Source organism: Temnothorax americanus, unplaced genomic scaffold (assembly GCF_048541705.1).
Source record: "Temnothorax americanus isolate GAGA-0224 unplaced genomic scaffold, ASM4854170v1 Scaffold7, whole genome shotgun sequence".
Lineage (NCBI taxonomy): Eukaryota > Metazoa > Arthropoda > Insecta > Hymenoptera > Formicidae > Temnothorax > Temnothorax americanus.
The window spans coordinates 883,391-910,951 of record NW_027509792.1 but is presented as its reverse complement, the minus strand read 5'-3'; the positions used below and the strand labels follow the sequence as shown (position 1 = coordinate 910,951).

Genomic DNA, 27,561 nt, shown 5'->3' with positions numbered 1-27,561 from the left:
TTCATTAATCGGAGACTGTGAAATCGGCTCTTAGTTACAAGAATTAGAAAACGATAAAAAGAGTAAGTTGAACCGATATTAAAGCCACCCCAAATTCGCAGAAATGGACATAAGCTTTTGGAAGCCGCCCTTAATTCACGAGCCTGAGGTCGCGGCCCTGCGCGGCGCGTGAGTCACGGCGCAAGACCGCTGCGTCCGCCGCGAGAGGCGCCGCCGCCCGCCGCGCCGCCACTGGCGCCACTGCCGCCACTCACTCGGCGACTCGCCAGTGTACGCGAGGCGTTTTTTCCGCGCGGATCCCGCATCCGCGTCTTCGTCCCGTTCCGCGATCGCGATACGTCGAGTCGAGTTCAGTCGAGTGTGCTGTGCGCTGTGCCGGTCCCGGCGGTGGTCACGCGACGCGACGGAACCGGGCTCGCACGTTCAGGTCCAGCTCGGCCGGTTGCTCAACGTGGCTCAACGTCGCGCAACCCGACGCTCCCGTTCTCGTCGCGTTTGTTTCCGCGAGGCGAGGCTCCCAATTGCCACTGGTTTTCAGGAGACCGTTTCTCGCACTCGCGCGCGGATCTCCCATTCGACGACGCTCTGCGCGAGCAAGCGATGCCGGCGAGGGCGGCTCGGCCCGCGCGCGACTGATAAACCGTAACGGGATTTTAAGCCGCGACGGAGAGGCGCACCACGTCGTCGGGTACGTAACACTCGTTCCTTTTGACAGCTCGGACCGAATCTCCGCGCTCGAGCACCTCTCTCGAATGTATACAAAGTGTATATTCGTGTTGTTCAGACCGTTCTCGGACTGTGGATCTCCGTTATTTTTTTTTATCTGTATATTTAAATGAGAGAGAGAGAGAGAGTGAGCGACTTCGAGCGCGCGATTCGGTGTTTCTCAGACGAATCATCTGTTTTCAAAACTTACTATCCTGACTAATTTTATCCTTCCGTAAGACGAAGATAGTAAAAAGAAATTTTCTCTGATCAATTTTTTTCACTTTCTTTGTTCACTTTTTATAATTGAGTGACTGAATTCTTATTAAAAAAATATATCAAAAATATTACTTTAGTAAATATATTTTCAACAAGAATATTTATAAATATTATAATAGCAATTTTTTTATATTATTATATATAAATATTTATAAATATTCTTAGTAAAGATATATTAAAAGTTCATTTGTTTCACATTCGAGAAGAAAAAGTATGCTTATTACATCGTCTTTCCTTTGCACGATTAAATTTTTATCAAGTATTTATTCTCACAAAAAATGTGCTCGTCACATTTTCATTTAACGCATCTAGTGGTTTTGAAAACGCATGATTACATATTTCTCGCGAAATATTGTATTAAAAAAAAAAATCAAACTTAAATGCTCTTGCAACAGAGAGACGTGTGTGTGTGTGTGTTGGGGGTGACGATTTTGTGCGATAAAATATTATTCGGACGTTTTTTGTAAACAGTAGTGGTTGTGACGTAGGATTCGGTTGGGACAAGCACCTGGATCGAAACACCGGAACAAGGGGGAACTCTGAATTGGAGCTGACGCGCCGTCCCCACGGCTTTTGCATGCGCTCAAGCTTCTTACGTCACGTTCACAATTCAACGCTTCTGCGATCACCACCGACCAGCGTGGCATGGCACTCCGGTTAACGGGGCACGCTTTGGCTTTATTTCTCTCCCGCATCGAAACGTCAAACGTGACTGTCATCGTCGCCGACGATTCGTCGCCCGTCGCATCTGTATCGTGACGCCGCGCGATTACGTGTTGGGCAAACAAAATTCCAAGGCGACGCCGTATGCCGTATTCCGCCGACAATCGCGTGACGAGAGACAGAGCGTGTATGCGTGTGTGTGTGTGTGTATGTACGTTTATGTATCCTTTGGCCGCACGATGCGTTTCGAGCCCTTTGATCGATATGCCTCGTCCTTGCTTTTTTCGCCAACCTTGATCTCCTCGTCGTCCAATAACGCGACGCGCCGATCGCGCCGAATTTATCTCCCCGTGCGTCGTTCTGTTTTCATTCGATCAAGCTTTATACCCTAGCTCCCGAGAAAGGGACACGCGCGAGGAAAACTCGCTCGCGACGTGGTTTTCCGTGATGTAAAATGCATTCGAATGCCCTTGGATGACCGAAATATCAATCGAGAGACTGAATTTATCGATTCGAGGGTCTGGAAACGTCATGCTATATAATTAAGTGGCTTAATTGATGTGGCGCGATTATGTGCAAATGCGTCTTTCATTTCAAGCTGTCACTCGGTTCGCGCTTCGCTCTATCTTCTTCTCACTTTTGCCCGTACGAATGCGCTCATTGGCACGACACAACGGCACGGATTCACTACGGGGAGAAATGTATACGAATGAAGAAACGTGCGCGCGCTCGCGCGATGAAGTCGTCACTTTCGGAGCCCTGTCACCTTTGGGGCTTATATACGCGAGTTCAAAGGGGAGTTCTCGGAAATTTTTCGACGAAGCGAAACGACTTTGACGCGAGGCGAAGCTCCTGACGCGGAAAACTCAGCCCTCCGTATTTTTACTTTCATTTTTCAAGTATCAATCGTTTCTTTTAAATATATTACTTTTAGTTCCAAAACTGTAATTATTTTTATTTTGACCAACATGTATGAAACGGGACATATCCGTTCAAACGGATAAAAAAATCTCGAGGCTTTTCCAAATCGCGAGCGCTGAGAGATGTATACGGAATACTCTGAATAAATCCCGGATGCACGTACGCCGGAAGTAGCACGGCGGTATATTGTCCGACTTACGATCATTGGTGTGGAATATTCGTTTAGCTTCCGGGAAACGTTCGCGCGCTCGCTTCGTCAAGCCCCCCCGTTCCACGACGCTTTTGTGCCCGAAACAAGCGACAACCTCTTCCCGTGTACGGATATGCGATCTAATTTTATCATTTGGTCTCTTTTATCTTCAGTTTTCCAGCTGGCAGGCCCGGTTATTCCTTGTGGCTTGATTTAAAAACGAAAAGCGAACCGCAAAAGCAAAGGCAAAACCGAGACACAGACAGACCCGGGCGGACTAAAACTTATCTCTTTCCTCCTCGCTGTGTGCCACGCGCCGTGTGGGAAAAATCTCGGTGGGCGGACCTCTCTTCCGTATAACCACTTCAAAAACTCTCTCGTCGTTGCACCTGGGAGGTCGTCCCCCTGGGAGAGAGCCCCCTCTACCTCAGCTTTTATCGACGCGGGGCGGGCGGCGATGGTTTTGTCTCCCCGACGGGATCGGGACGGAATCTTAGCCGTGCGAAAATCGAGAGCCGCATCGATGCCGAAGTCGGCAACTAAGTGGAGATTCTGGAGGTCTCTTTTATCTTTATATTTCCTACATGCGAGAGAGAGAGAGAGAGAGAGAGAGAGAGAGAGAGAGAGAGAGAGAGAGTGTACGTGTGTGTGAAACCTGAATCATTTACACATACATTTACATCACGCGTCCTCCCGTAGTACGAGGATCGGAAAGAGGGCCGATTGCACCAACGAGTTGTACGATTGATTTCATTGAATAATGAGCAGTTGATTAGATTTTTCCATTTTTTACTTGCAGATATATTGTCCTCTCGCAGATCAATTATCTAAGAAATTTTCAACGTTTCTCAAATCAGAAGATTTCGAATTAATTCGCAAAATATGAAACAAGCGTACATTTTAAATACGATTAAAATACGCTGTTTTTCGATTTAAAGGGACATCCGAAACATCGAGCTCGAGCTTCCTGCGCTTCGAGCTTTTCAGAATCTGAATTAACGGGATTGTTCTGTTTACGAGAGATTCAATCTAGGAAAAAAATCCAGCTAATCAACGTTTAATTAATCAAGAGCGCTGGTGCGATCCTCCTCCCGTGAACGGTTTCATCGACGCATCGATACGTCGATGATGCCGTCGTTGCATCTCGCGATAACTGATGTGCGACTCTTTTCGGACGCGAACAACGAGAGCGGGACGCGGTTGATTAATCTAACGCTGCGTCGATGGAATATGCCGCTCCGCTAACTTCCCGCTCGAGATAATCGGAATCTGAGAATTCTGCCGATGCGGAGTATATACGTGGCTATATAAATCGTACATATCGGTCATATCTGTGATATCTGCAATTTTAATTTAATAAATCGCTCTATGATTTTATTCATCGAAGGTTGGTCGAGACGGCTGTCTCTGACGAATTATCTCTGTAAGCGTTGTACGTAATTCTTGAATGTCATGCGGCAAAATGGTAGTTTAATTAACCCGGGAAAATATTTCAATACCCGTCCGTTTACGTTGGCCTGAATTGTCGTTCTGATAGAGTTAAATAATCGATCGCTGGCGTTTTTGTATTTTACTATTCGTCTCGCGCGACACTTTGCGCGTCACGCGACCTTTTCGGCGATAAGCGGCGGTTACTAACGTCATATTAATTTAATATAATATTGACAGTGTTCATGGCGATTAACGGCAAGTGCCTCTTAATTTTGTGTGACTTCGTAATCAGCAATCACTTCCAAGGCTCCTCTTATAATTTCTTGGGCCGATGATCTGTTTTCCGTAAACAAGTATACCTTTATGTTGGCCAGTTGTTCGCTGTGTTTACGCACAGAGAGAATTTTCTCTTAGAATTTACCCTGAAAATCGTGACGGTTGTGGGACATGTATTACGAAGAACTTTATGCGAGCTATTCTGATTAACTACTATAATAAAAAATATTAATTCCGTTACAACGAAATATAAAATATCTCTGGTTAATTTTACTAAAACATATAGTAAAATTTTAGTAATTTCTTAAAAATTACCAATCTGCTTGGTAATTTTTATTACGTTGTTCGTAAAATGTATTTTGTATATTTCAAAAATTCCTATATCGTTACCGGTAATATTTGATTGGTTGCCAAGTTCTCCAAATTTGTAGTAAATTTAACTGTAAAATATGACGAAAAAATTCTCTCCGTGTATCGATGTGCTGTTTAGATACCGCTAATGATTCTTTTATTCTTAACTGTCGAATTATATTTCTTTATTTTACGCGCGTCGGGCTAGTGTCGCCTTTTATATATACGAATGAATGAAGTAGCAGCGCGGTTGCGAGATCTCTATATCTTATGTTAATGCAATTCTTACACGTACAAATACGCGCGCACGCAATTTTTCTTCCGATTGCAGGTTGGAAAAGTCGCGATGCACTGCATTGCGGTATGCAGGCTGCACCGCGAACGAGAGAAGCGCCCGCCGTATAAGCAAGATCGTGTGGGTAGAGCGTGTGTGTGTTTGTGTGTGTGTTTGGACATGTGTCCGCGCGTATATACGCGAAATAACGTGAATCTTGCACATTCTTCGAGGACGGTTACGCAAACGGTCTCCATTGAAACAGCACCTGGCTGACATAGTAAACGAATATTTTAGCGAATATTATTTACAATTAATTTTTGTAGATCCTTCGAGTACGGACGTTGCGCGCGGCTCTCCCGTCCCTAAAATTTCCGATCTCAAATGTCATTTTCTAGCTTTATCTCGCTGACGCGAACGGATTTCCCTCGATGAAGGAAACATGGATTGAGTAAGAAGCCGTTGTAACACTTGTAACGCATCGCGATGTAATGCAATGAGTATACGCGTGATTTCAACGGTTCTCGTTTCCTCGTGTCTTCACGTTCCACGCGCGCTCGATACCGGCGACGCGTTATCGGCCTGAGGACTGCGTTATCACGGCGTAATCTGTGGAACATCGTATTTTTCCGCGCGCCTTACGCGCGCGACCTTCGTGCACGGGTTCGCGTGTGCCCGTCCGCGCGCCCGTTCCTCGCAGGTTGAGTCATGAAATGACGGATATATCCTCGCGTTTGCAGAAAGTCCAAGAGGGCTGTTCTCGAGGAGAACGACCAGAAAAAGAGCAAGCGCAAGCGCTCGGTACCGCCGCCGGTGGTCGTAACGCAGGTGATCAGGCAGGACTACGATCAGCTACTGGAACCGAAGGTACCGGAAGCCGAGGACGCCATCGGGAGAAAGACAATGGAGCATCCGCTCAACAGCCGGTTGTCGCCGAAAGTCACGCCGATCACGAACGACTACGAGATCAGCAATCACGTCCTGGGCCTCGGGATCAACGGGAAGGTCGTGCAGTGCTACGACAGGAACACGAGGCAGAAATATGCTCTTAAGGTGAGTCCTTACGAGTCCGCAGCTTGGCGATTTGATTCTTCGAAGCGTATGTGGTAATCTAAGGAACATAAGATTCTAAAATTAAGAGAAAGTTATCGGTTCAAAGTCCACCAGGTTGGTTTAGATAAGGCTATTCGGAGTGACTCCGCTTGAGCTTTGGGAACAAGTTAAAAGTATACCTCGACGTAAAGATAACAAACGCTCAAACGCGCACAGGGGGGGGGGGATCGAGGTTTCTTATCGGAGGCCGAGGCGCGAGTCATTACGCATAGGTTTTTCTCACCGCGATGCGATACGATGCGCCTCACGCGCGTCCTCGGTTATTTTTAAGGCGCGAGAGCGACGTACTACCGTCCGTCGTCGACGAGCCCGAAGGTGTTAATTCGTCGCGTTGACACTTCGAAGGAAAGCCACGTATCGATACCCGCTCGAATCGCATCGGTCGAGCGCGTTTAGACCGCGAGTCATCCTCTATTTATACCCCGGTGATTTCCTCCTTCGACGATGTCGGGGCCCCTTGAGACCGCCTGTGCCGCCTGTTTCGTTACGCGACCGACCCGCAAAAAAATTCAGTTCAACTGGGTACGGTTTTCCCCGAGAAAGTTTAAGTAGCCAGCGGCACGTTTTCGCCTATCAAATTCGCAGTTCTGATTCCGGTCACGAGACAAGACTTAGAGATGCGTTATCGGTCTCCAATAAAATTATTCAATATTGCTAGATCGTATCTGCGTAAAAAGCTTCCACTGTGATTTATGCCCCGTGTGATGTATTAGGTATTCCGTTTGAAAGTCGCACGCGGAGTAGATAAGATAACTTTACTCTCGTTGATTTTACGATAGGGATTATTCCGGCCACACGGTTAACAGACGCGACGCGAAATCCGATAAACAACTGTAATTACCTGATCAAATTGGCTTGTTTGGGGAACGCGTGCATATTAACATATCGGCGCCACCCATCGATATCTTGTTATACCAGTTATTATCTGAATGGTTTCGTCCAATTTTCTGATAACGCTCGGCATGATAAAGTGCACAGTGCACATATCATATTGGGAGGTTGCGTATTTCGTAGCAACTCACATGACGTGCTAAAACACGTTAAGATCTCTAATTTCCAAATATATCTAGAAATTAAGATTGCATTTTTCGCAGTTTGCATTCGCAGCCGAATGTTTCTCGACGAGAATTTTGTTTATTTCCGTGAACATTTACTTTCTTCGTGCAATTTTCCAAAGTGCTACCTTATACTGTACGCCGTCTAACGAGAGATCATGGTTGATCAAACATAAATAACGATAGGGCTTTTGTATTTTTCATAGATATTGTCTAACGCTATTAAAAATAAAAATAATTTAACGCGAACACCTTGTCGCGGCTCTGTGCCCTATCGTTATTTATGTTTGATCAACCATGATCTATCGTTGGACGGAGTATACCTTGCTTTATTACAGTCGAGTCCGTCGCGCTTCAGCGAGCATCGCGCGCTTTTGAATATCAACGTGGGACTGTTGCGTTTCCTTATAAAGGCGAGATCTGTGAGACCAGCCGCGAAAATAATTTGACGGCAGTTTAACATGGAATGTTGATCGCGAATGCAGATTATGTAGAACGTCGATGACCGATTACAAGCGTCGCGTGACGCTTGCATGATCGCCGCGGTATATACATAATTTTCTCTCATCTCTCTCTCTTTTTGGATTGATATAGAATATATAGATACATATTAATATGTTGCCCAACGAGTTTTTTATGTCTCACTACGTATACCACGGTAGAATTCTCACTAATACGATTAAATTGGATACCCTTATGAATAGTGCATTGAGTCGCGCACTTTGTACTTTACGTTGTTATCCAGCTATTTATATGATTCAAAATTTTGTAGTAAGCGGCGTCTACTTTTTATACACGTTTTAAACAAATTTCGTCGTCAATCAGACACTGAACCGTTACGGCAGTCAACGTGTTAACCGCAATTTGTACGTGTATATCATAAATTAGATTTTATAGCCTGTACATTATTTTCATAGCGCGTAGCAAACATGCTCTTTTCTGCGAGAAACGTTTCGGAAGTTTGCTTTTGTTTAGATTTGAGGCGCTTGGTTCTTTTTACACGAAGTTCGATTGAGAGATGCTATTTTTTTCAGAACGAGAGAAAAAGTCTAAAGGTCGGTATTATTTCGTCTCTACCTCGCGTCCGCCCGTAAAAGCCCTCTCTCGCCGTGGAAAGCTATCGTGCCCCGCGGGGCTTCTCGGATTCGTTATAAAAATAATCCGAATGTTTCTCTCTCGCGCGAGAATTTCGCGGTACGGCGCGCGTAATGCTGCAGTTTTTGGTAACGCTCGGCGTTGGCTGTAAATATTTCTCGCGTTCGTGGAAAGCGTCTTCCTCTTATTTTCACGATAGTCACGGTAATCCCTCAATTTTACGATATTTCTTCGAAACGAACGAGCATTTATTTAAAACTTTACGCGTTTATTAAAAATATCGTTCGCTTTTTTTACTTGTCGCGCATACGGCACGTGAAATAGAATTGCGAAAAATCACGCGCGTTTCAATCGCTCTCGATATACCCACCGTCCTCTTTCTGTCTCTCTTTCTCTCTCACTCCCTTTTTCTCATTCTCGATTGTCGTACGCGTGTCGTCAGCGTTCAGGCTCGCGATTATTGACTTCTCGTCGCGAGTTTTTCCAGCGACGCGTCGTAAAACTTCATGCATTCTTCCGAGAAAGAAAAGCAAGAATTGCACCTTCGTCCCCTTTATATATTCGCGGCGCGGCCTTATATATATGTAAATAATATATTCCCTGATGATCTCATCCTTTCCGGCGCGAAAGTGGTCAATGGCATCGGCGAACGCTATCGGGGGGATCTCGATGGTCGTCTATCGTCGGAGGTCAAAGTGACGCGATCGTTAAAACCGGCGCGAAAGTCAAGTCGCAGTATCAATCCTCGTAAGTGTCAAAGTTAATAGATATTTTGATAACCCCGATTGTGAAATACAAGCGGATCCTTTGTTTTCTTCTTCTTATTTTTTAGTTCACACAATTTACACTAAAAATTAGGCAACGACAATACGAAGAATCCATGATGTACTAGGTACCCGATGTACCATTATTATCTGAATGATTTAACTTATTCCATTTTCTAATAATATTTATGTTAGTGTGATAAAGTGCTTTATATCGTGAAATTATATTTTGTAGTAATTTATATAACACTATAATATTTTTAACTTTTTACATTCGGCCTCGCATTCCGCAATAAATTCAACGTTTTGTTTTAACTTCACAATTCAATAATTAAATAAAAGCCCTTTATTTCTGAAATTATTGGATTTTATTATTTGTTATGCGTCATATTTAAAGATTTAATAACATAAAAAGTACAATGAGCTCTTAGAAATATTTATGTTAAACATAACTTGACAGTGCAAAGGGCTAATTAGTAAAATAATATATATCTAGGAATGCTTCATATATAGCCGAGTATTCCTCGACGAAAATTCCTCGTTGAATAATAGCAGCATCGCATGTGTAACGACGGAAATTGGCAGATAATTGTCGACAGATAAATATAAGGAACTTATCGATTACACGTGACCGAAAATGTGCTCATTTTACGTAACTTTGATAAAAGATTTAATTGACGTTTTTTTTTTTTAACACAAGATAAAAGAAGACTTCAGAATCACAAGTGGTAGGAATTAATTTCTTAATTGTTTTTATTTTATTATTTTTTATTAAAGTTTAAATAAGAGTTTCCGTCAGTGGTCCACGACAAATTGGTTTGAAATCGTCTTTTGCGTTCTTGACTGACGTTCTATAGGAACGAAAGTGTTGTAATTGATAATTGTTATTATTACGTAACATTATAACCGTTGTTGTAGTAACCGCTTATTGCGTTAATCGGAATCACTTAAAGCAGTTAGAGATTTACGGACTGTTTATGCAGAATTCAATTTCATTGATTTATTATTCAGATATTTTGCAGATAAAAGATTTTTTGCAACTTTAATGATATTCTAAAAATAATTATCTTACTCATTATACGAATTTTGATAAAAGTGTCGCGATAAATATGACAGATCGATTTTTTTTGATACAGTTTGGAGAAACCCAGCCTGACACGCGGACTAACTGTTTGAAATCATAGAAGGCTGTTACGCACGTCATGTATTAATGACTAATAGTTTATCTGATAAGTGTGTCCAACTAACACAGACGTTTCTTCATTGAAAGAATTCGCGCTGAAGCATCTTCGTAGCGTTCAACGTTGATTGAAATCAATCTTATCGCCGATTCTATTTATATTATTCCAGTTATCGCAACGATCGATGCCGCGGAATTACATAACACATTGCGGAGTAACGCCACCGTATAACTTTGCCAAGAATGACGACAATGCGTCCTGCAGGATGTTTCCGCGACCCTGATTACAATACTTCCATATTCAAGAGGCTGTAAATTAAGCCGAAATTTTTGCGTCACGTCGTTTTATCGCGGCATCAATATGTATTATAGAATAAACTTAATATATAGGTTTCTCGCAAATTTTGAGAGCTGTGCTAGATACCAGTTATCAATAACGCTTTCATTGTTCATTTTATCCTTTTTTTTTTTAAAGCGGAGCGAGATAAAAGATAGAAGCGAGAACCGCTTGAATGTCACTTACAATTAACTTTAACTGACGTTTCTGTGAACGGCTCTTATAATTATAGCACGCCGCGGAATTACGTTTCGAGTTACGTGTGTATCGCAATGACATGGCGCACGCATCGACACGTGCGGTGACGTTATGTATGTATGTACACGAGGCCTCCGATGGCCTCGCGGCTTTTAACGCTCGGCTATTAAAAATTCAATATTTGTCGACGTCACGTCGCGGCCGCGTGTCGCGTCGTTTCGTCGCGAGCCAGTTTCTCACCGCTACGAATTCGCTTCCCGTTGATTGACTGCCGGCTGTCAGCCCGCGGCCAGCGTTTTCCTCTTGTCGGTCGTCACGCGTCGTTTTATACCCGAGCGATGTCTCGTTGAACACCGTTTTGCGGAAATCCTCGCGTTTGAAGCGTCATACATTCCCCATCGAGGGAAATACATCAAACTTTATATTGCAATTTTCCCAAACGTGCGCGGATAAAATTACATGATTGACGTATATCTTTCCTAGGGGATTACATTGAAAAATATCGCCTGTATATTATCGCGAAAATAAAATAAGATCTATTTTTTGACTCATCTTCGTAAATTTCTTCGTCTTTTCCTTGGGAACTAAACAGTATCTTATTGTGATCAAGAATCCTACTTTCCGAACGAAGGTTGCGTTTTGGTAAAAGAATATTAAAAGTTATTTAAACGATAATTATGACTGCAAATTTTTATCACTCTTCAGCTATTATTTCTTTATAATTATACTTTAATTATACAATTTCTTTAATTTCTAACTATATGTTATTTGTTTTAATGTTAATCTGATATTAAAAATCTATATTGTGCAATTTTTATTACACACACACATTTGAGTGCATTACTACTGAAGCAATAAAAGCATGATAACGACGAAGGACGCGGAGGAGGATCAAAGACGTTTTGATACTTTGTTTCCAGGCGATTGACTTTTCCGTGACGGATGGAAAACTTTTCCAATTCCGTTTAACTGACACGTTGCTGCGTAACAGTCCGGATGGAACCGGGAAGGCGCGGATCGATCGTGCGTTTCCACGAGCGTGACGTCGTCGCGCTGCATCGGATTACGTTGTTGGCTTTTATAGTCAAGCGTGTAAAAGTCTCCGGGCGAGCGCGCACGGAGAGACGTAGAACGACAAGCGTATACAATTTGATCTGTCGCCAAGAACCATCAGAATGACAATCCCGCGCGTGTCTTCATCCGTCTATTTCGCGCGGCAGGTATGACTTGCACGCCGTGAGGTGCTAATCTTATTAGCACAGCTCTGTTACGACGTCCGGTATATGGTCTCCGGCACGCGGTCGCTTCGGCATTTTTCTCTCACTAACACGCCTACCTAGCCCTACAAGGACAAACGGGATCGGCGGAAAAGCTTGGAAAATAAATGTCCTCCGTAAAAAATGTGCGAAGGTTTTTATTAGGAGAGAGCTTTTCAACTTAATTCGTTCATCTCTGATGTACACTCACGATGGTAGCTTCGTTATTTTCGTGGCTTCGATGAATCTCGATCTAATTTTACGACCTATTCATCATAATTTCACGTACATTTAAACGTTTTTCGCATATATGAACGAATAACACCAACACAAAATAAATGTATAGAAGAGAAAGACGTGGAAATATTATTGCTCTAATTATAAGTACCGAAGACTGCACGATCGTTGCGAAAACGCGAATTTGAAGCGATCTATATAGCATATAAATTTATTTATTAATTACGACGGATTTTCTAATTTACATTGATATATTTTGACACATGTATTGAAGTAGCTTTCTAACTCCAATTTTGTTATAACTCTTGATATTATTAATTTTGTCATAATTTTTATATGTTTAATTTTGCAAAACCTCTCGGGTAGCCGTTGTGTGATATCATTAGCTTTTCTCCTCTGTCACAACTCGCGCAACATTTTTCCGTTCGCTCTTATATGTATATCGCTGATTCCGACGACCTTTGTTCCGGAATAAGTATATATACAAATCTTAGAAACCGGTTCTCCGACTCCGCGTTTCACTACCTCACGTTTCGCGTGCTCCGAATACCTTCGGATCGGCCAGGCTACAAAAGCGCGCGTCGGATCCATCTTCTTCCGTTTTACCATAAAATTCGTCTCGATGTTTTGCATCGCGAGACGTTTCAACTTAAAATAAGTCGACTCTTTCGAGAGCTTTGACGCAACGATTCTATACCGCGCTATAATCGTGTTTCACGTTTGAGCCGTTTCAAGAAGCATCAAAAGCTTTTTCGAGAAATCCGCTTACGATGACGTGGCATCATCTGACTCCAATCCCCCGCGTTGCAGTCGGATGTTTCAAGTTGAAATAGAAAACTATTAAACTATATTTCCGAGCTTTCCATACAACAATGTCTGTATGTGTGTGTCAGCGTATATGATAATGCGCTAAACACTGCTAAACACGCCTGTGAAGCGTGCTCTTTGCCCTCGTCGCTCATATTTCCACGTATAATATACTGTATAAATTAAACGGTACGTGGTACGTTAAGCGTCTCGAATCGGCGAGATCGCGGATGATGATGAATCGCTTGTGCCGCTTGATACACAAGTTTCTTTCCGGTGCACTTTAAGCGAGCGATAGCACCGGCTATTAGTTTTTCACCGCGTCACAATAAACGTCTGCGGTAATCGTCTGCGATAACTCGCGCCTCAAAAGGGCAATTGCGCGAGCAGGCCCGTTCAAGAGGAAGGGACTACGCTGCGTGTGGGTACACCGCGTGCTCGATCGCTAATAAATTTTGAATAGCAAGGCATACGATATGATTGACCAGTCTGTTATTGTGCCACACACACATCAGCAACTTACGTGTCATTCACCTCCATATATAGAAGAAAACCGGTATTTTTACATATAACGTACTTGCTCGCACACGGAAATAATATATCTAATTTAAGCTCTAACGGTGACTTGATCAATTTAGAGCTAATCTTTTTAAAATTGAAGTAGCGTTAATAAGTGCGAAGCGTTATAAGTTATAAGCGATTAGAAATGAAGAGCTTTTTGGCGAACTCTTGACGACTTCCGAATGCGATCAAGCGATATAATATTTAATAATATAATTATTTAATAAAGTAAATATATATAAGTTTAATATTTAAAAGAGAGAAAAGTTTAAGTAGCAAGATAAATCTTGTCGCCAATTAAATCCGCACAGATTTGATTATTTCAGTACCTTAATTGAAGATTTGAAGATAATCGATATGATATTTAACACATATTTGTCTCTGAAACGTGCTCTGAAAGCGATAAGATTCACCATTGTCGATATCTGCATCGAGTTTTTTGTCGCACGTATATATTATTCTTATATAATCTATATTTTAATATATTTCTTGTAATAGGTACTATTAATCATGACGACTTTTTTAAACAACTAACGCATTAGTTATGTAAGACATTGCGCATGTTCTGATACGGTTCGTAGTAGATAGGTGGATGCGAAAAAGTCTTTATCTAGGAAATCCTCACGATGACGCCGCTTTTGTCATTTGTGCGATAAACACAGTGCGAGTTATGAGTCAAGTCTTTACCTGCCAGCTGCGGGATGATCTACACGCAACGGAAACGCGATACGAATACTGATAATAATTTTGAAGCTACAAGTTATTTATCAAAATCACCGATAAATTTGCCAACCACGTTCAAATTGTCCGATGTCTATAATATTAATATTTTATTTTAACATATTTTAAGTATATTAAAAACTACTTGTCGCTGATATAGTGAAAATTTATAATCATTAATATCTCTCGATTTTTCCATGTTACATTCAGTAATAAAATGTAATCTTTTTCTTCCTTTTTTCTTTCATTTTTATGCAATTTAATGAGAGATTTCTGCTAAGTCAAGCATATTAAGCTAAACGGCACGTTATATATTTGCAGGTTCTGCATGACTGTGCAAAAGCGCGGAGAGAAGTCGAGCTTCACTGGAGGGCCTCAAATTGTAGGCACATAGTCCAAGTCAAGGATGTATATGAAAATTCCTATAGCGGGAACAAATGTCTACTGGTGGTCATGGAATGGTACGTAAGAAAGCGCAACACTTCAATGCGACTACGGCGCGGCGCGGGGCGGCGCGGCGGCGTCATTTATCGCGAGCATGATTCTTGAGATTCACGTCCAACTCCTTTGTGTGTTTCAGCATGGAAGGCGGGGAGCTGTTTCAAAGGATACAGGATAGGCAAGACGGCGCTTTTACCGAAAGAGGTAAATAGCCTCGGCATTCGAGATCTGTCGAATTTTTCTATTTTTAGAAACTACTATAAATTTACTGTACGTTTCTTTGCAGAGGCGGCGCAAGTGATGTATGAGATCTGTGTCGCGGTGAAGCATCTACACGACATGAACATCACTCACAGGGATCTAAAGCCTGAGAATCTTTTATATTCCAAACCTAGTAAGAGAACATTCTACGTATTCCTCAAAGTACCATTTGCAAAGCACCAATATCATTTGTTTTTCTGCAAGGGGTGACAACTTGAAAACATTATTATCTGTTTACAACATTTTACGAGTTTAAGAGTTCGTATTATAACATTAAATATATATATATATATAGTTATTGTTATTTATGTAATCTTAGATTCCTAATTGTATGTCAGTAGTATGTAAGTAAAATAGCAAGATTAATGTAACGTTCATGTATTTCCAGACATCACTGGAATCCTGAAACTCACCGACTTTGGATTTGCTAAAGAAACACATTTAAAAGACACATTACAGACGCCATGTTACACACCTTACTACGTCGGTAAGCTTTCGCATTTTATGCGAATACATACGTGTGTAGCTGAAACTATAAAATTAATATCTAATCCGTTTTAATATTTTATTTTTAGCCCCGGAAGTTTTAGGACCAGAAAAATATGACAAGAGTTGTGATATTTGGTCATTGGGAGTAATTATGTACATATTGTGAGTATTCTTCCATGTACCTTTAGGAGTTATTTTATATTAATAGCTAATTTTTTTCTGCTGTGGTATAGAACACGCTCAATTCTTCATGATTCTCGTCATCTTGTTAATGAATTATAATTAAAGTTACACATTATTTCTAGATTGTGCGGCTTTCCACCATTCTACAGCAACCATGGATTGGCAATCTCGCCCGGAATGAAAAAGAGGATCCGATTAGGACAATACGACTTTCCCTCTCCGGAATGGTCGAACGTGAGTCAGGAAGCTAAGAACCTTATCAAGGGTATGCTGTGTATAGATCCAGCGGAAAGGCTTCAGATCGACGCTGTGATGCGCAACAACTGGATTGCCGTAAGAACACACTTTATAATAAGATTTCGCTCTTAGCGTGAATTTTCTCCGTAACATATCTTTTCAAAAGCCACTTGTTTCGCATAGAAATATATGGAAGTACCCGCCACTCCCTTACACACCGGACGCGTTTTGCGGGAAGGAGAGGAAATGTGGCCGGAAGTGCAAGAGGAGATGACGCGATCGCTGGCAACAATGCGCGTCGACTATGACACGGCCTGTCTGAAGCAGCTCGATCACACGAACAATCCCTTATTGAATAAACGAAGGCGCGCGAAACAGTCCGCGAACAACGCGACAGTCCCTACGCCCGCCAGCCCTACGCCCGCCTCCTAGGAAGAGGATACTGTCAGAACCAGACGAAACTGGACTTGTTTTCTGCGGAGGTGCGTCAGACACAGCGTAGTCACAGCAAGGATCGTTTTCTGACTGTTGCATTTTACGAAGCGAAAGAAATTCCGAAGTAGAGTAGTATCGAAGGGCACCTAAATCACGTAATGCGTCGCACGATTTGTGCTTATCGGCGTCCGAGTAATTAGGTGTGAGGTCAATTTTACTAGAGCGATAACAATAACACGCGCAACGAGGACAATATTGCCCCAGTGAATGCAAGTAAGCGATGCCTTTTTAACTATTAAACGATATCAGTCTTTCTGAAATTGTAAATTTTAAAAATATGTAGGCTACATTTTAAATTACAAAATTGAGCAACCACTTGTAAAACGTGGAAGGGCAAACATTATTAATGCCAAGCATTAATGTTACATGTTTGTCGTTAGTTCAATTTCTGTCAAATCTAGTAATTGTCATTGTTTGAATATAATGGCCTTTATATAGAGGCACTAAATAGAAATAGTCAATGTGTGTGTGAACAAACGATACTGCTGAATGTGTCTTTGATCAAACGTAATGGATCGTACTGGAATATTTAATATTGATATTTGAAATATCTGCATCTATGATAACGAGTTAAGAAAAAGAGAAAGTTTCTCAGTAAAACCTCATTGCTATTATATTCATTGACAGGAACGAATATGAAGCTACATACTTGTTATCTCGAAAAAGGGTCGAGAGATATGTATATAAAAAATCCGTTATCTTCGACAACTGAGAGTCGATTTTAGGGCTGATAAATAGTAACTGGCTTTTACTGTCTTATGTTATTGATTCAAAAACATAAAAAACTATTATAATGTCATCGAGCTAGTAATCGTTCTTATATTTTGTACACATACATATATTCTAAAATAGGCGCCGAGAAAAAAAATTTTTTGCTTATTATATATAATTAAAACAACACATGGGATTATTATATATAATCTCCAAACACAAATATAATAATGATGTAAAGATTATTTATCCATAAGGCTATTAAGACTAGCTATAGGAATAGTTGCTCATACACTTATCATTAAAAAAAAAAAATAATTTGCTGCCATTGGGTAATCAGGTGTGGATCATATTTACGTGTATCATCGAATTTATAACACATTACGACATTCACGTAATTGTCCATTGACCGTCCAAACCTGTTTTAAATATATGTATTAAATTTTCATAATTATTACCTTGATTCAATAAGATTTTTTATCCTATTTTTACTGATGTAATTAATTATATAATTTAGACATTGGATTATTTGTATTCTAATATCAATTATATCTCTAATATGTTCAGTATATATCTTTAATTATGTTTACCATTATTTGCACTCTGTTTTTAAGATTTACAAGTAATTACAACGATATGCTTGAGGCTGAGTACAGTTAAATGATTTGAATCTTTTTATTTAAGTCACGAATGCTATAAAGCTGATTTTAGTCGGAAGCGATCGAGTGTTACGAATTAAGATAAGTATGGACGATGTCCCTACATCGTTAAAAATACAAAAAATAGTAGATGCATGGAAACTGTATATATTTCTACCTTATTATTCGAGAATATTGTGTCTATGATTGCGTAGATGTGTCGTTAAAGATTCATAGAAATGAAATAAAATATGTATTTTCAGTTATCATAAGTATGTAGCGCGATATTCTATGATACGATCAATGGCTGGCAAATCCGAAAAAAAAGAGGAGTTTCATGTGCCTATAATTTCAATCGAACAAGATCATATTATTACAAATACATTCTAGAATAGTAGGAGAAGTATCACTAAAATATATAATATAAAATATCGCAAAAGAAGTAGATAGTTACTTAACATTTTAAAAGACAGCCATTTTCTGCGCGCATCTAAAATGATTAGCTTATACTTAGACGTGAGAGATATATTCGTACAGAATTTTTATATAATAATTATTCAAAAATTCCAGAGATTGAAATATATTGTGTATGGATAACATAGTTTTTAATTATATAGAGCATACACAGTTCCTCGTGTTCTACATTGATCAATTAACTCGCCCTAATCGTGAATAATAAAATAGAAAATGCATATACGCGCTAGTTCAATTTCAAACATTACAACGAATTCAGTAGCAAGATATTTTTATAAGAAGTCAAAGGTTCGTTGATCTGTATTTACAAAAATTGACAATAACTGCAAAAATAAATCTTAACTCTCATACCATTGCTACTTCGTCACTTACGCAATTACAATTCTCTGTATCACAGCGGTAAAATCATGTATTTTTAACACGTGACGGCGCTGTAAATTTCCATAGACTGTAACATAGAAATATGTAATGATCAAATGATGTTAAAAGTAAAAAAATTACAGAAGCTATTTTATATTTATATTATTATTTTTTATTAGTCCCTTCTCTTATCGAGAACTCATTTGTTTTATTACACAGAAATATTCCATTATCTTGTGCTTTATAACTTATTTAATATATCATTTAAGACAAGATAATTTTTAATGACTATACACCCTCTGTATGGGACACCAGCTCAAAATCATAATTGCTATTATACAAATCATTATCAGATATAATTAAATTAACATTGATAGAAATTCAATGTATGTCATGTGTTCATCATTGTTCATATAGTTTATAAAATTTTATGGTATATATCCAAGCTTTTACAATTAATATTTTTTATTTCTAAATTAATGAAATAGACATTGGAAATAGACAAGAAAATTATATATTCGTGAAAATTACACATATTATATTTCTTTCGTACTCGTATTTATAATTCATAGAGATAATAAAGTTTAACATAATTTGCGAGTTACTGAATTAGATATCTATTTTGCCGGTATACAATTATCAACTGTTTAAAATAATTATTTGACCAACGTATAATTTATTAATTTTAGGACTCAATTATTAAATGTTAATTAATATTAATTATTAATATAACCATAATAATTATTACTTATTTAATCATTATTATCTCAAAAATGTGTCTTATATTATATAACAAATGTATATTTCCAAATAAATCCATTTAAAACGTTGAAATGCGTTTCATAATATTTACTATTTTAGTCCATTTAAAAATGGGTACGAATTGCGGGATTATTTAATATCGATATCATTTAACATCTGGTGTGCGAGAAACTATTAATTTGCGTAGATTTCTATAATTACAATGATCCCATAAATGCATGATCGTTGAAAGCACATACTACACTTGATTACAAACTGTTGAAAAAGAAATCAGTACAAAAAAGAACACAATTCAGTTTTAACTTATACTTTATACAACGCTGGAGATATCGTTATTATGTTGCGTTACAATAATTTTAATACGCCTATATCTTGCTATTATAATCGCTGTACCGGAACGTAAGTGGTGAACATGAAGTGAAATATAATATTCAGTATCTATGTATACGAACAACTGGAGCTTACCGAACAAAGTAATAAATGTAGATGTACATAAAGTATAAAACTGTTGTCAATCGACTAACTGATCAAATAGAAATGCTAAGTAAGTGCACGTCTCGCGCGTAGATTCTAAAGCCCCTTGCATCATAGGCGATAGCGGTAGCGATAGCGACAGCGACAAGGTTGCCGACAAAGCTTTTGTCGGCAACTTTGTCGCAGTCGCTATCGCTATCGCTATCGCCTATTGTGCAAGGGGCTTTAATGATTACATAAATAGTACATTACAATTTATTAAAAATATACAAAGACTTTTTCTCTCGTGTGCGAGTCACCATTTGATCTTTTCATTTTTTAGCTGTAATTTTTCTATGCCAAGTAAGTGCTTTACAATGCTTACAGTGATTCTAATACGCTTACAAGATTCTCATCGCTTAAATTTATCGATCGAAAAACATTAAGACAATTCTAATTACGAGGATTTATTGCAATATAATTTCTGTATACCCTTTCTTATTCATTAATAGAAATTTTGATATAAACTATACATATATGTGTAGTGTGACACGCGCGCGTGTGCGCGAAGCAATGTAATTTTTATCCAATTATATCAAATACATATTTAATGATACTCATGTGCATCGATGCAAAATCGTGCTGCTACACATGGAGTTATATCCGTAAAGAAGGAATCTATATATTTATACCCTTTCTTTATTTTTATTATTTATACCCTTTTCCTAGGAAGGGTATGTCGTTTATATTTGGAGCACAAGTGATTCTATCTCATATTAATAAAACGGTGCCCCTTCACAGCTTCACAAACAAAATATCTAGTTTTCTTTACCTATAGTGCATAATGCTCAATCAAGATTTTAAAATACAGCTTTTGAAGTATTACAATATCGGAAATAGTATGCATGTGTCATCCGCGGATACCGTGCAATTAATGTGAAAAGTATTATGGTACACCATGCGCTTTCTTTGTCTCTCTCTCTCTCTCTCTCTCTCTCTCTCTCTCTCTTTCTCCCTAAAAGTTCATCTAAAAGTTTATATCAAACGCCAAACTATATATAAACTCTTTTTTACTTAGTAGGCCCCGCAAGTAAAATATATTTCCCTGTATACGAGGTTTACAAATCGCGCATGATAAAACGGAGGCGTCTATTCAAAAAGACACGACGTGATCCTTAAAAATTTGCTAAGAGTTATTGGAATGTAGAGGAATTACGAATTTAGGTCCGAACGGCGATTTATACGTGATGCCGACGTCGGAGTACACCTTGTTTGGCAATGCGAGATTGCACAGGTACAATCTGCCGTTGTCGACGCTGTGCGACAGCGGTAGGGCACCCAACAGGCTGAATTTACTGGGTATACCCGGTGTACCCGTCGCCGGTGGTTCGATAGCCAGCACGGGCGCTCGATTACTCTGGAAACATCTCGCTATTGGAGTAATCATTCTAGGCGAATCCTCGTCGCAGAGCGCTACAATTATCAGATCCACCGTTGGTAGATTCTTGACCTTGGTCTCTACCTTGTTCCCCGTTAACCTGTATAGCGACAGCTCCTGCAGGAGAAATACATCTTCCGTATTCTCCAAGAATACGATCGTCTTCACACCGTGACTGGACAATTGCCGGGCGCAGTTGATACCCGCGGCGCCGGAACGATGCGGTCCACACAGCGCGACCACAGTGGGCCACTGATGCGCATTATTCGGATTCAACCGATGACTTCCGCCCAACAGCTGTAAGGTAAGTTCAGCACCGGCGCGACCGAGCAGTTCCACCTATCAAAGAAAACACAGTGGCGATAAAACTATTAAATAAAAAATTAGAATTAAAATAGAATTAGATAAAAAAAATGGAATAAAAACAATTTGGATACATATATATAAGCGCTTTTTAATTATTTTCTAATCAGAGGGACGCGAATATGTATTGGTTAAAAGAGGAAAGCGGTATTTGTATGTTTTGTAAACAAATTAGGGATAACACGAATCATTATGTATCAGAATGCAAAGCGATAAAAAAATGGTTTATAGAATTAGGTAAGAATAATAAAGAAAGATTAGAGAGGCTTTGGAATGATGAAATGGGCATCATCAAAGAGAAGATATTGTTAAAATTATATAGAGAACGGTCAGCGTTAGAGAAAGAAGAGCGAAAAAGAAGGTTGGATTAAAATATAGAAGGTGAATGTGTATCAATATGTGCTACAGTTACTTGTAAGTTAGGATAGTGGTGTATGAATGGAAGGATGAATGATTAAGGCTATTTGTAAACCAAGTCCACTTTTTAGCTATGTAGCTGAAGTTAACAATAAATATATATATTTTCTAATCAGAGTAAATATGTTCTATCAATATATACTTATATTTATTTAAATGTATTGCATCTCACACAAAACTGGATTGATATTGCTTGTATGTAGAATCTCTAGAATTATCCTCTTTCTCCCAGTTTGATATTAGCAGAAATAATTCGAAAAATAATATCAATACGAACCCTGCGTTCCCAACTTATTCCCAATCTATCTGCCGCACCTATTAACTGCCGATGTAGGTTGAGAGTGATGCTGGGAATTACTAGACCGTTGTCCGTAACATATTCCTTTTCACCACGACAAGGCACCACAATCTGTCTGAGTACCGTAGGCTCGGATACAAGAATATTTTCGTCAGGCCGGTAGATACCTCGATTGCTTTCCGACTGCCTAACGATATCCGGCTTCAAAGAGTTTATTTCTTGCCACACAGCCTGCGAGAGACCAATTATATAATTATAATAAAATAACATTACCCAGTGAACACAATGCCTCAAATTGGGACAGATGTCATTAAGAGGTCTTAAAAATGTCATATGTCCTGATTTGAGACAGGCGTCCTGTTTAAATTACAAGCAATATATCACTTCAAAAATTTTCTCTTTAATATAAATAAATAATCAATAAATAAATATTCTTTAAAAAGCAGTAAAACTCAACCTCTTTATTGAACAATGCTAAATTCTTTTCGAAATCAAAGTCCTGCTGTAGGGACTGATCAATCGGAGTACCAAAGGTATGTTCATCCCTTTCTAGTGCTCTTTGTCTGTGAGTTAATTTTTTAGGGATTGATTTGTTGTTAGACGCATTATTTTCGACTGTAACAAAATTGTTGCATTAATATGACACATATATGGCAGGCGTAAATATATAAATCATATATGCGTACTTGGAGGTATTTTCCCATTAGGAGTCTGCTCCACTTGCTGCTGGTTAGGTTCCGCAGGCTTTTTGAAATTCGTCTGCGTCTGAGAACTTCCCGCTTGCACCGCATTTGAAACGCATTCTGAAATAGATCGCCCGACCCTTTTCGCAATCGGTCTCTTTACAATCACCTTACTGTGCGTATCATTCACATTTCCTGCTTCCTCGTTTGATATAATCTTAAGATTCTGTATATCCTTCACACTGCAATAATATAATGTTATATAGAATGTTAGATAACTTAATGCTAGAGCAATTGTCCGTAAAAAATTTGTTACGAAAAATATGAGTTTGATTACCACCTAGATTATCTGTATGTACAACGCTAAAAATTTCAAGTGCGAGAATATTTGACTTTGACAGAAACAAGGGATAAACAAATCGCTGTATTGTATCGTTTCTCGGAGGACAGGATAATAATAAGTAATTTTAAACGCACAAGCTTCAGTCTTCCAAAATGGAAGTTGAGCAATGGATTTTATACAATTCTTTTTTACAAAGATAATAACTGTAATGAAACCGACATGAAAGTTTTGGCTCATCTAGGGCTGCGACGCAACGAAATACACAAATAATATATATCGAGAGAGAGAGAGAGAGAGAGAGATTTATGCATTTATTTAAATAAATTTAAATTTAATTTAGCTTGATTTCAGTCTATTTAAAAAAAAGTTCAATGTAACTATAAATAAATTTATTTGAATTTACTTAAATTCTATATATACATGTAGAATTTCTTTATTATTTCTCATGGTCTACAATGAGAAACTTACCTCAAGCTAACAATGGAAGAAGTATGAGGCATGCCATTGCAAAATGCTTTAGCCAGGGTCAAACTGTTCTCATTTAGATCGATAATCTTACCCTGGTAAGCAACATCGTCGATACACTTCACCGAAACTGTACAACCCAGAAACTGTTCGGACATCTTGCCTGAAACTGAAATATGAAAGTCAAACCGCGGGCTTCCGTAATTATTCACAATATAACATACAATCCTGCTTGATAACGACATCGTTAATCAAATGAGGAAAAATCACGCGTAATTAAAAATTATGTCAGAATTTGTGGTAATTCGCTACAATTAACGTGTTATTAATTCGTTCGATAACGTATAATTACGAGCCAATGTATCGCAATCAACAACAATGAAATATATGATAATGAAAATTATAATGGCTAACGGAGTCCCAAATGCATCATTTTATACATGAAACCCAGACTGCAATAGCGTTAACGTATAGATAAGGCTATTCTTTTAAACTTAAGACTTGTGTAAATGCTGCGTGTAACGTTAATAAATGAAAATTGATAAATGCAAAGGCACACACAGGAGTAAAATAATTCATCAGTTCCAAGTACCATTAAAAAAAAAAAAAAAAAAAAAAAAATTACTTTCAAAGTTGTTGGTTGTACGAGGTTAAAAGCGGTGCGACGTTACCGAAGAATTAAGGCGTACGTTTACGTACCTGAATCGACGGCGGTAGAGATAAAAGAGAATTAAACAACGCGGGGAAAGAGTAAATCGCGACGACGCAGCGATAATCGCACTTAATTGTTGCGCACTAATCCTGCGATTTGGCGTGCGGCATCGGAACGAATCGCCACCCCGTGCCGTATATGTCGGATGTCGACGTTCGGCTCGTATCGTCGTACCTCCGGCTACCTCGCACACATATTGTGTGGCGTGACTATGATTTTTTCCTCGTACTCCGTTCTCCGACCGTGGAAGATTCTTGAACGTTTTTCTCGCGACGTTCGTGTAGCCTCGCGAGGCGAGCAAATCTGTAATTATAAACAACAAGTCGAAATTTATACGAGCTGCAAAATGTAAATATTATTTACGGTTTACGCGTCGGACGTACCGACCGTCAATATTGTTTCCCGCGATCCCGAAAGATATGTTGAAACGATGTCTTGACGATGTCATAAATTAGGACGTATTTCTGACGGTTTTTAGAAGGTGTTCTTAAAACTTTGACATCTCTCAAAATAACTTTAAAATGTCATAATGTTCAGCAGGAACCTATTATACCGACGAAATTTTTCGTCAAAAATGGTACTGGGATTCGTCCGCAGAACGTTGCGAATTTTGCTACGGAGTGGCGCGGCAGTTTATCCGACCGAATTTTTCGTACATACATACACACTCTTTTGCCGTATAATCTACGTGACAGGTGACAGTCGTGACTCGTGACATGGTAGAAATACAAGGGTATGCTCATACCGTGTCAGACCACTGCGCATTCCCACCACTTTTGTTTAAGCTTACGTCATATTCGTGTAGCATCGGAATGAATCGGATGTACTCGGTGATTCGCAATGGCTGCGTTCGCTCGGTTCGCTGTTTATGTCGAGTAATTCGTTTGTGATTATTACAGTGTACGCAATGACGTGTAATGTGAAAGGGTGTGGGAACTATCTGGCAAAGACCAGAAAGATCGAAGGAAATAAAATAAAATATTTTTCCTTCCCAAAGGATCCAGCACTGTGTAATAAGTGGCGTCAAGCATGCGGAAAAGAAAATATTTCACCAAAAAATGGTATGTACTTTTGTATAGTAATAGTTGCTTTCCATTTACACTCAAGTGATCTGAGTCACTCAGATATGTGAGTATTTTTATACTCAGGTAAGATATGTCATTTTGTATTTACCTGCTTATTTTGGTGACAAAGCTATCGCATAATAATAATACCGGTCCATAGCCTCACTTTTAATGTGAGTTTATTAGATTCATTAAAGCACATGGTCTCTGTTGAGGACGATTAGTTTTCGCGCTTCTCGAACTTTCGCGATCGGAATGCTGACACGAGGTCGGCACGAGGCGGGCCGGGATAGACCAAACCACCCCTCTCTTATCACCTGTGCTCCTGCTCCGAATTCTGTCGCAGATATCAGCTACCGGCGTGCGAGGTGTGTATCGTCTTCAGAATAAATGCGACTTTCATACATAACGGTCTGATTTCTCTGTGCTACCCTATCTCTCGCAACCGTGCGTTCCCAGATTATCGCAACAGTCTCGATTGTGGATAAAAAACTCAGCTGAATCTCACTTGCCATCATGCAAAAGGAACGTGCATTTAACTGAGTTATGACGTCACAAGTGAGAATTATCTGAGTTTTGATGTAAATGGAAAGCAACTAATATTGTACCACAGATTTCTCTTGTTTATTATTATAAGCATATATTTAAGAATCTTAAACCTTGTTTGCTTCAGCTAGGATATGTTCGAAGCATTTTGCTGATGAAGCTTTTACGAAGCCCTTACAAGAACATCTACTAGGTTATTCACCTACACGAACTAGGAAGATACATCCTGATGCTATCCCGACGTTGCATCTCCATGCAGTACCTCCACTAACATCAAACGAAAATGTGTTAGCTGAAACAATGCCTTTGCCTGTATCAAATGAAGTTTCGATAGATGTTGAACAGACACCAGCATCGTCCAGTATAGAAGAATAGACACCAGCATCGTCCAGTACAGAAAAACAGACAGCAGCATCGTCCAGTACAGAAGAACAGACACCAGCATCGTCCAGTACAGAAGAACAGACAGCAGCATCGTCCAGTACAGAAGAACAGACACCAGCATCGTCCAGTACAGAAGCTATCATGTTACAAATGTAAGTTATAAATTACTGTTCCCATCAAGCACAAAGTATATCCAGCCAATAAGAACCGTATATGTGTCAGTAATATAACATCGATATGTAATGTCAGCTCAACCATATTTACACAGTTACATAACAAACCACATAAATGTGCTGACATTACATATCGTTATTATATTACTAATACATAAATATATATAGTTCTGGTTTGCTGGGTGTAGTTTTAAAAGTAGCACTATATAGTTTTATGCTTTCAGACGTCGTCTAGAAGCCCAGGTAGCCGCACTGAAAATACCGAGAGAGGCATTACTATGCCTCATTAGGACTAGGACATATATTAGGCTGCGCGAAATGAACCGAGCGATTGCAATCGCAAATCACAGGCAAAAAAAAAGAAAGATGTCAAAATTTACTAATAAAAAACCTGTATATTAAATATTTGCATTTATTGTTATTTGATCTTTATCTGCATCTTTCCTCTGCATATATAGTTCTTTATGTCGTACGCCACAATATATTTTTGTTTTGCGTCTCAGCTGACAATTCTTTTCCAATCGTTTTCCGACCAGTTTTGATTAAAACTAATAATTCGCAGAATTTTAATAATAAATGACTGGAAATTAAAATCTCGTTTTATGTGAAATTTTTCCGTACGTCGCAATGATTTTTATTCAATGCACACAATTCTTTTTTTCTTAATAATAATAATATTTTCTGTAATATCATATATTTAGACAAACCCACATAAAATAATTATAAAATTCGTCAAATAACAATAACGTTTCTAACAT

At 39.2% G+C, this 27,561-nt stretch overlaps 3 protein-coding genes and 1 long non-coding RNA gene across 4 annotated transcripts in view; 2 read left to right on the top strand and 2 right to left on the bottom strand.

Annotated features, from left to right (window-relative positions):
* Positions 1–547: 547 nt before the first annotated feature.
* Positions 548–18,421, top strand: LOC143906202 (MAP kinase-activated protein kinase 2-like). The gene is made up of 10 exons (XM_077422100.1): positions 548–688; positions 2,932–3,316; positions 5,831–6,143; positions 14,735–14,874; positions 14,994–15,058; positions 15,141–15,248; positions 15,504–15,602; positions 15,691–15,766; positions 15,910–16,120; positions 16,208–18,421. The coding sequence occupies exons 2-10, from the start codon at positions 3,216–3,218 to the stop codon at positions 16,454–16,456; spliced, it is 1,362 nt and encodes a 453-aa protein (XP_077278226.1). The 5' UTR covers positions 548–688; positions 2,932–3,215; the 3' UTR covers positions 16,457–18,421.
* A 151-nt stretch (positions 18,422–18,572) lies between these two features.
* Edc3 (enhancer of mRNA-decapping protein 3) lies at positions 18,573–24,766 on the bottom strand. Its single transcript, XM_077422099.1, has 6 exons — positions 24,624–24,766; positions 23,928–24,093; positions 23,120–23,358; positions 22,891–23,048; positions 22,413–22,664; positions 18,573–21,694 (listed from the first exon to the last, which is right to left on the bottom strand). The coding sequence occupies exons 2-6, from the start codon at positions 24,080–24,082 to the stop codon at positions 21,104–21,106; spliced, it is 1,395 nt and encodes a 464-aa protein (XP_077278225.1). The 5' UTR covers positions 24,083–24,093; positions 24,624–24,766; the 3' UTR covers positions 18,573–21,103.
* A 46-nt stretch (positions 24,767–24,812) lies between these two features.
* Positions 24,813–27,561, bottom strand: part of LOC143906208 (LHFPL tetraspan subfamily member 6 protein) — a 155,946-nt gene continuing 153,197 nt past the window's right edge. Inside the window, exon 6 of the mRNA XM_077422109.1 lies at positions 24,813–24,939. The gene's annotated coding sequence lies outside the window, so the exon portion shown is untranslated. The remainder of the gene's footprint in view (positions 24,940–27,561) is intronic.
* Positions 25,376–27,206, top strand: LOC143906216 (uncharacterized). Its single transcript, XR_013259463.1, has 3 exons — positions 25,376–25,697; positions 26,374–26,782; positions 27,028–27,206. It is a non-coding gene; the product is annotated as an uncharacterized LOC143906216 (long non-coding RNA).

Bases quoted from the DNA above. Each gene is read 5' to 3' on its own strand.
- LOC143906202 (XM_077422100.1), top strand. From the start codon at position 3,216: ATGGTTTTGTCTCCCCGACGGGATCGGGACGGAATCTTAGCCGTGCGA. The intron at 14,875-14,993 runs GTACGTAAGAAA...TGTGTGTTTCAG, and splicing joins CTACTGGTGGTCATGGAATG to CATGGAAGGCGGGGAGCTGT. The intron at 16,121-16,207 runs GTAAGAACACAC...TGTTTCGCATAG, and splicing joins TGCGCAACAACTGGATTGCC to AAATATATGGAAGTACCCGC.
- Edc3 (XM_077422099.1), bottom strand. From the start codon at position 24,082: ATGTCCGAACAGTTTCTGGGTTGTACAGTTTCGGTGAAGTGTATCGAC. The intron at 23,359-23,927 runs GTAAGTTTCTCA...ATATTATTGCAG, and splicing joins TCTTCCATTGTTAGCTTGAG to TGTGAAGGATATACAGAATC. The intron at 22,665-22,890 runs GTTGAGTTTTAC...GGTCTCTCGCAG, and splicing joins TAGCATTGTTCAATAAAGAG to GCTGTGTGGCAAGAAATAAA.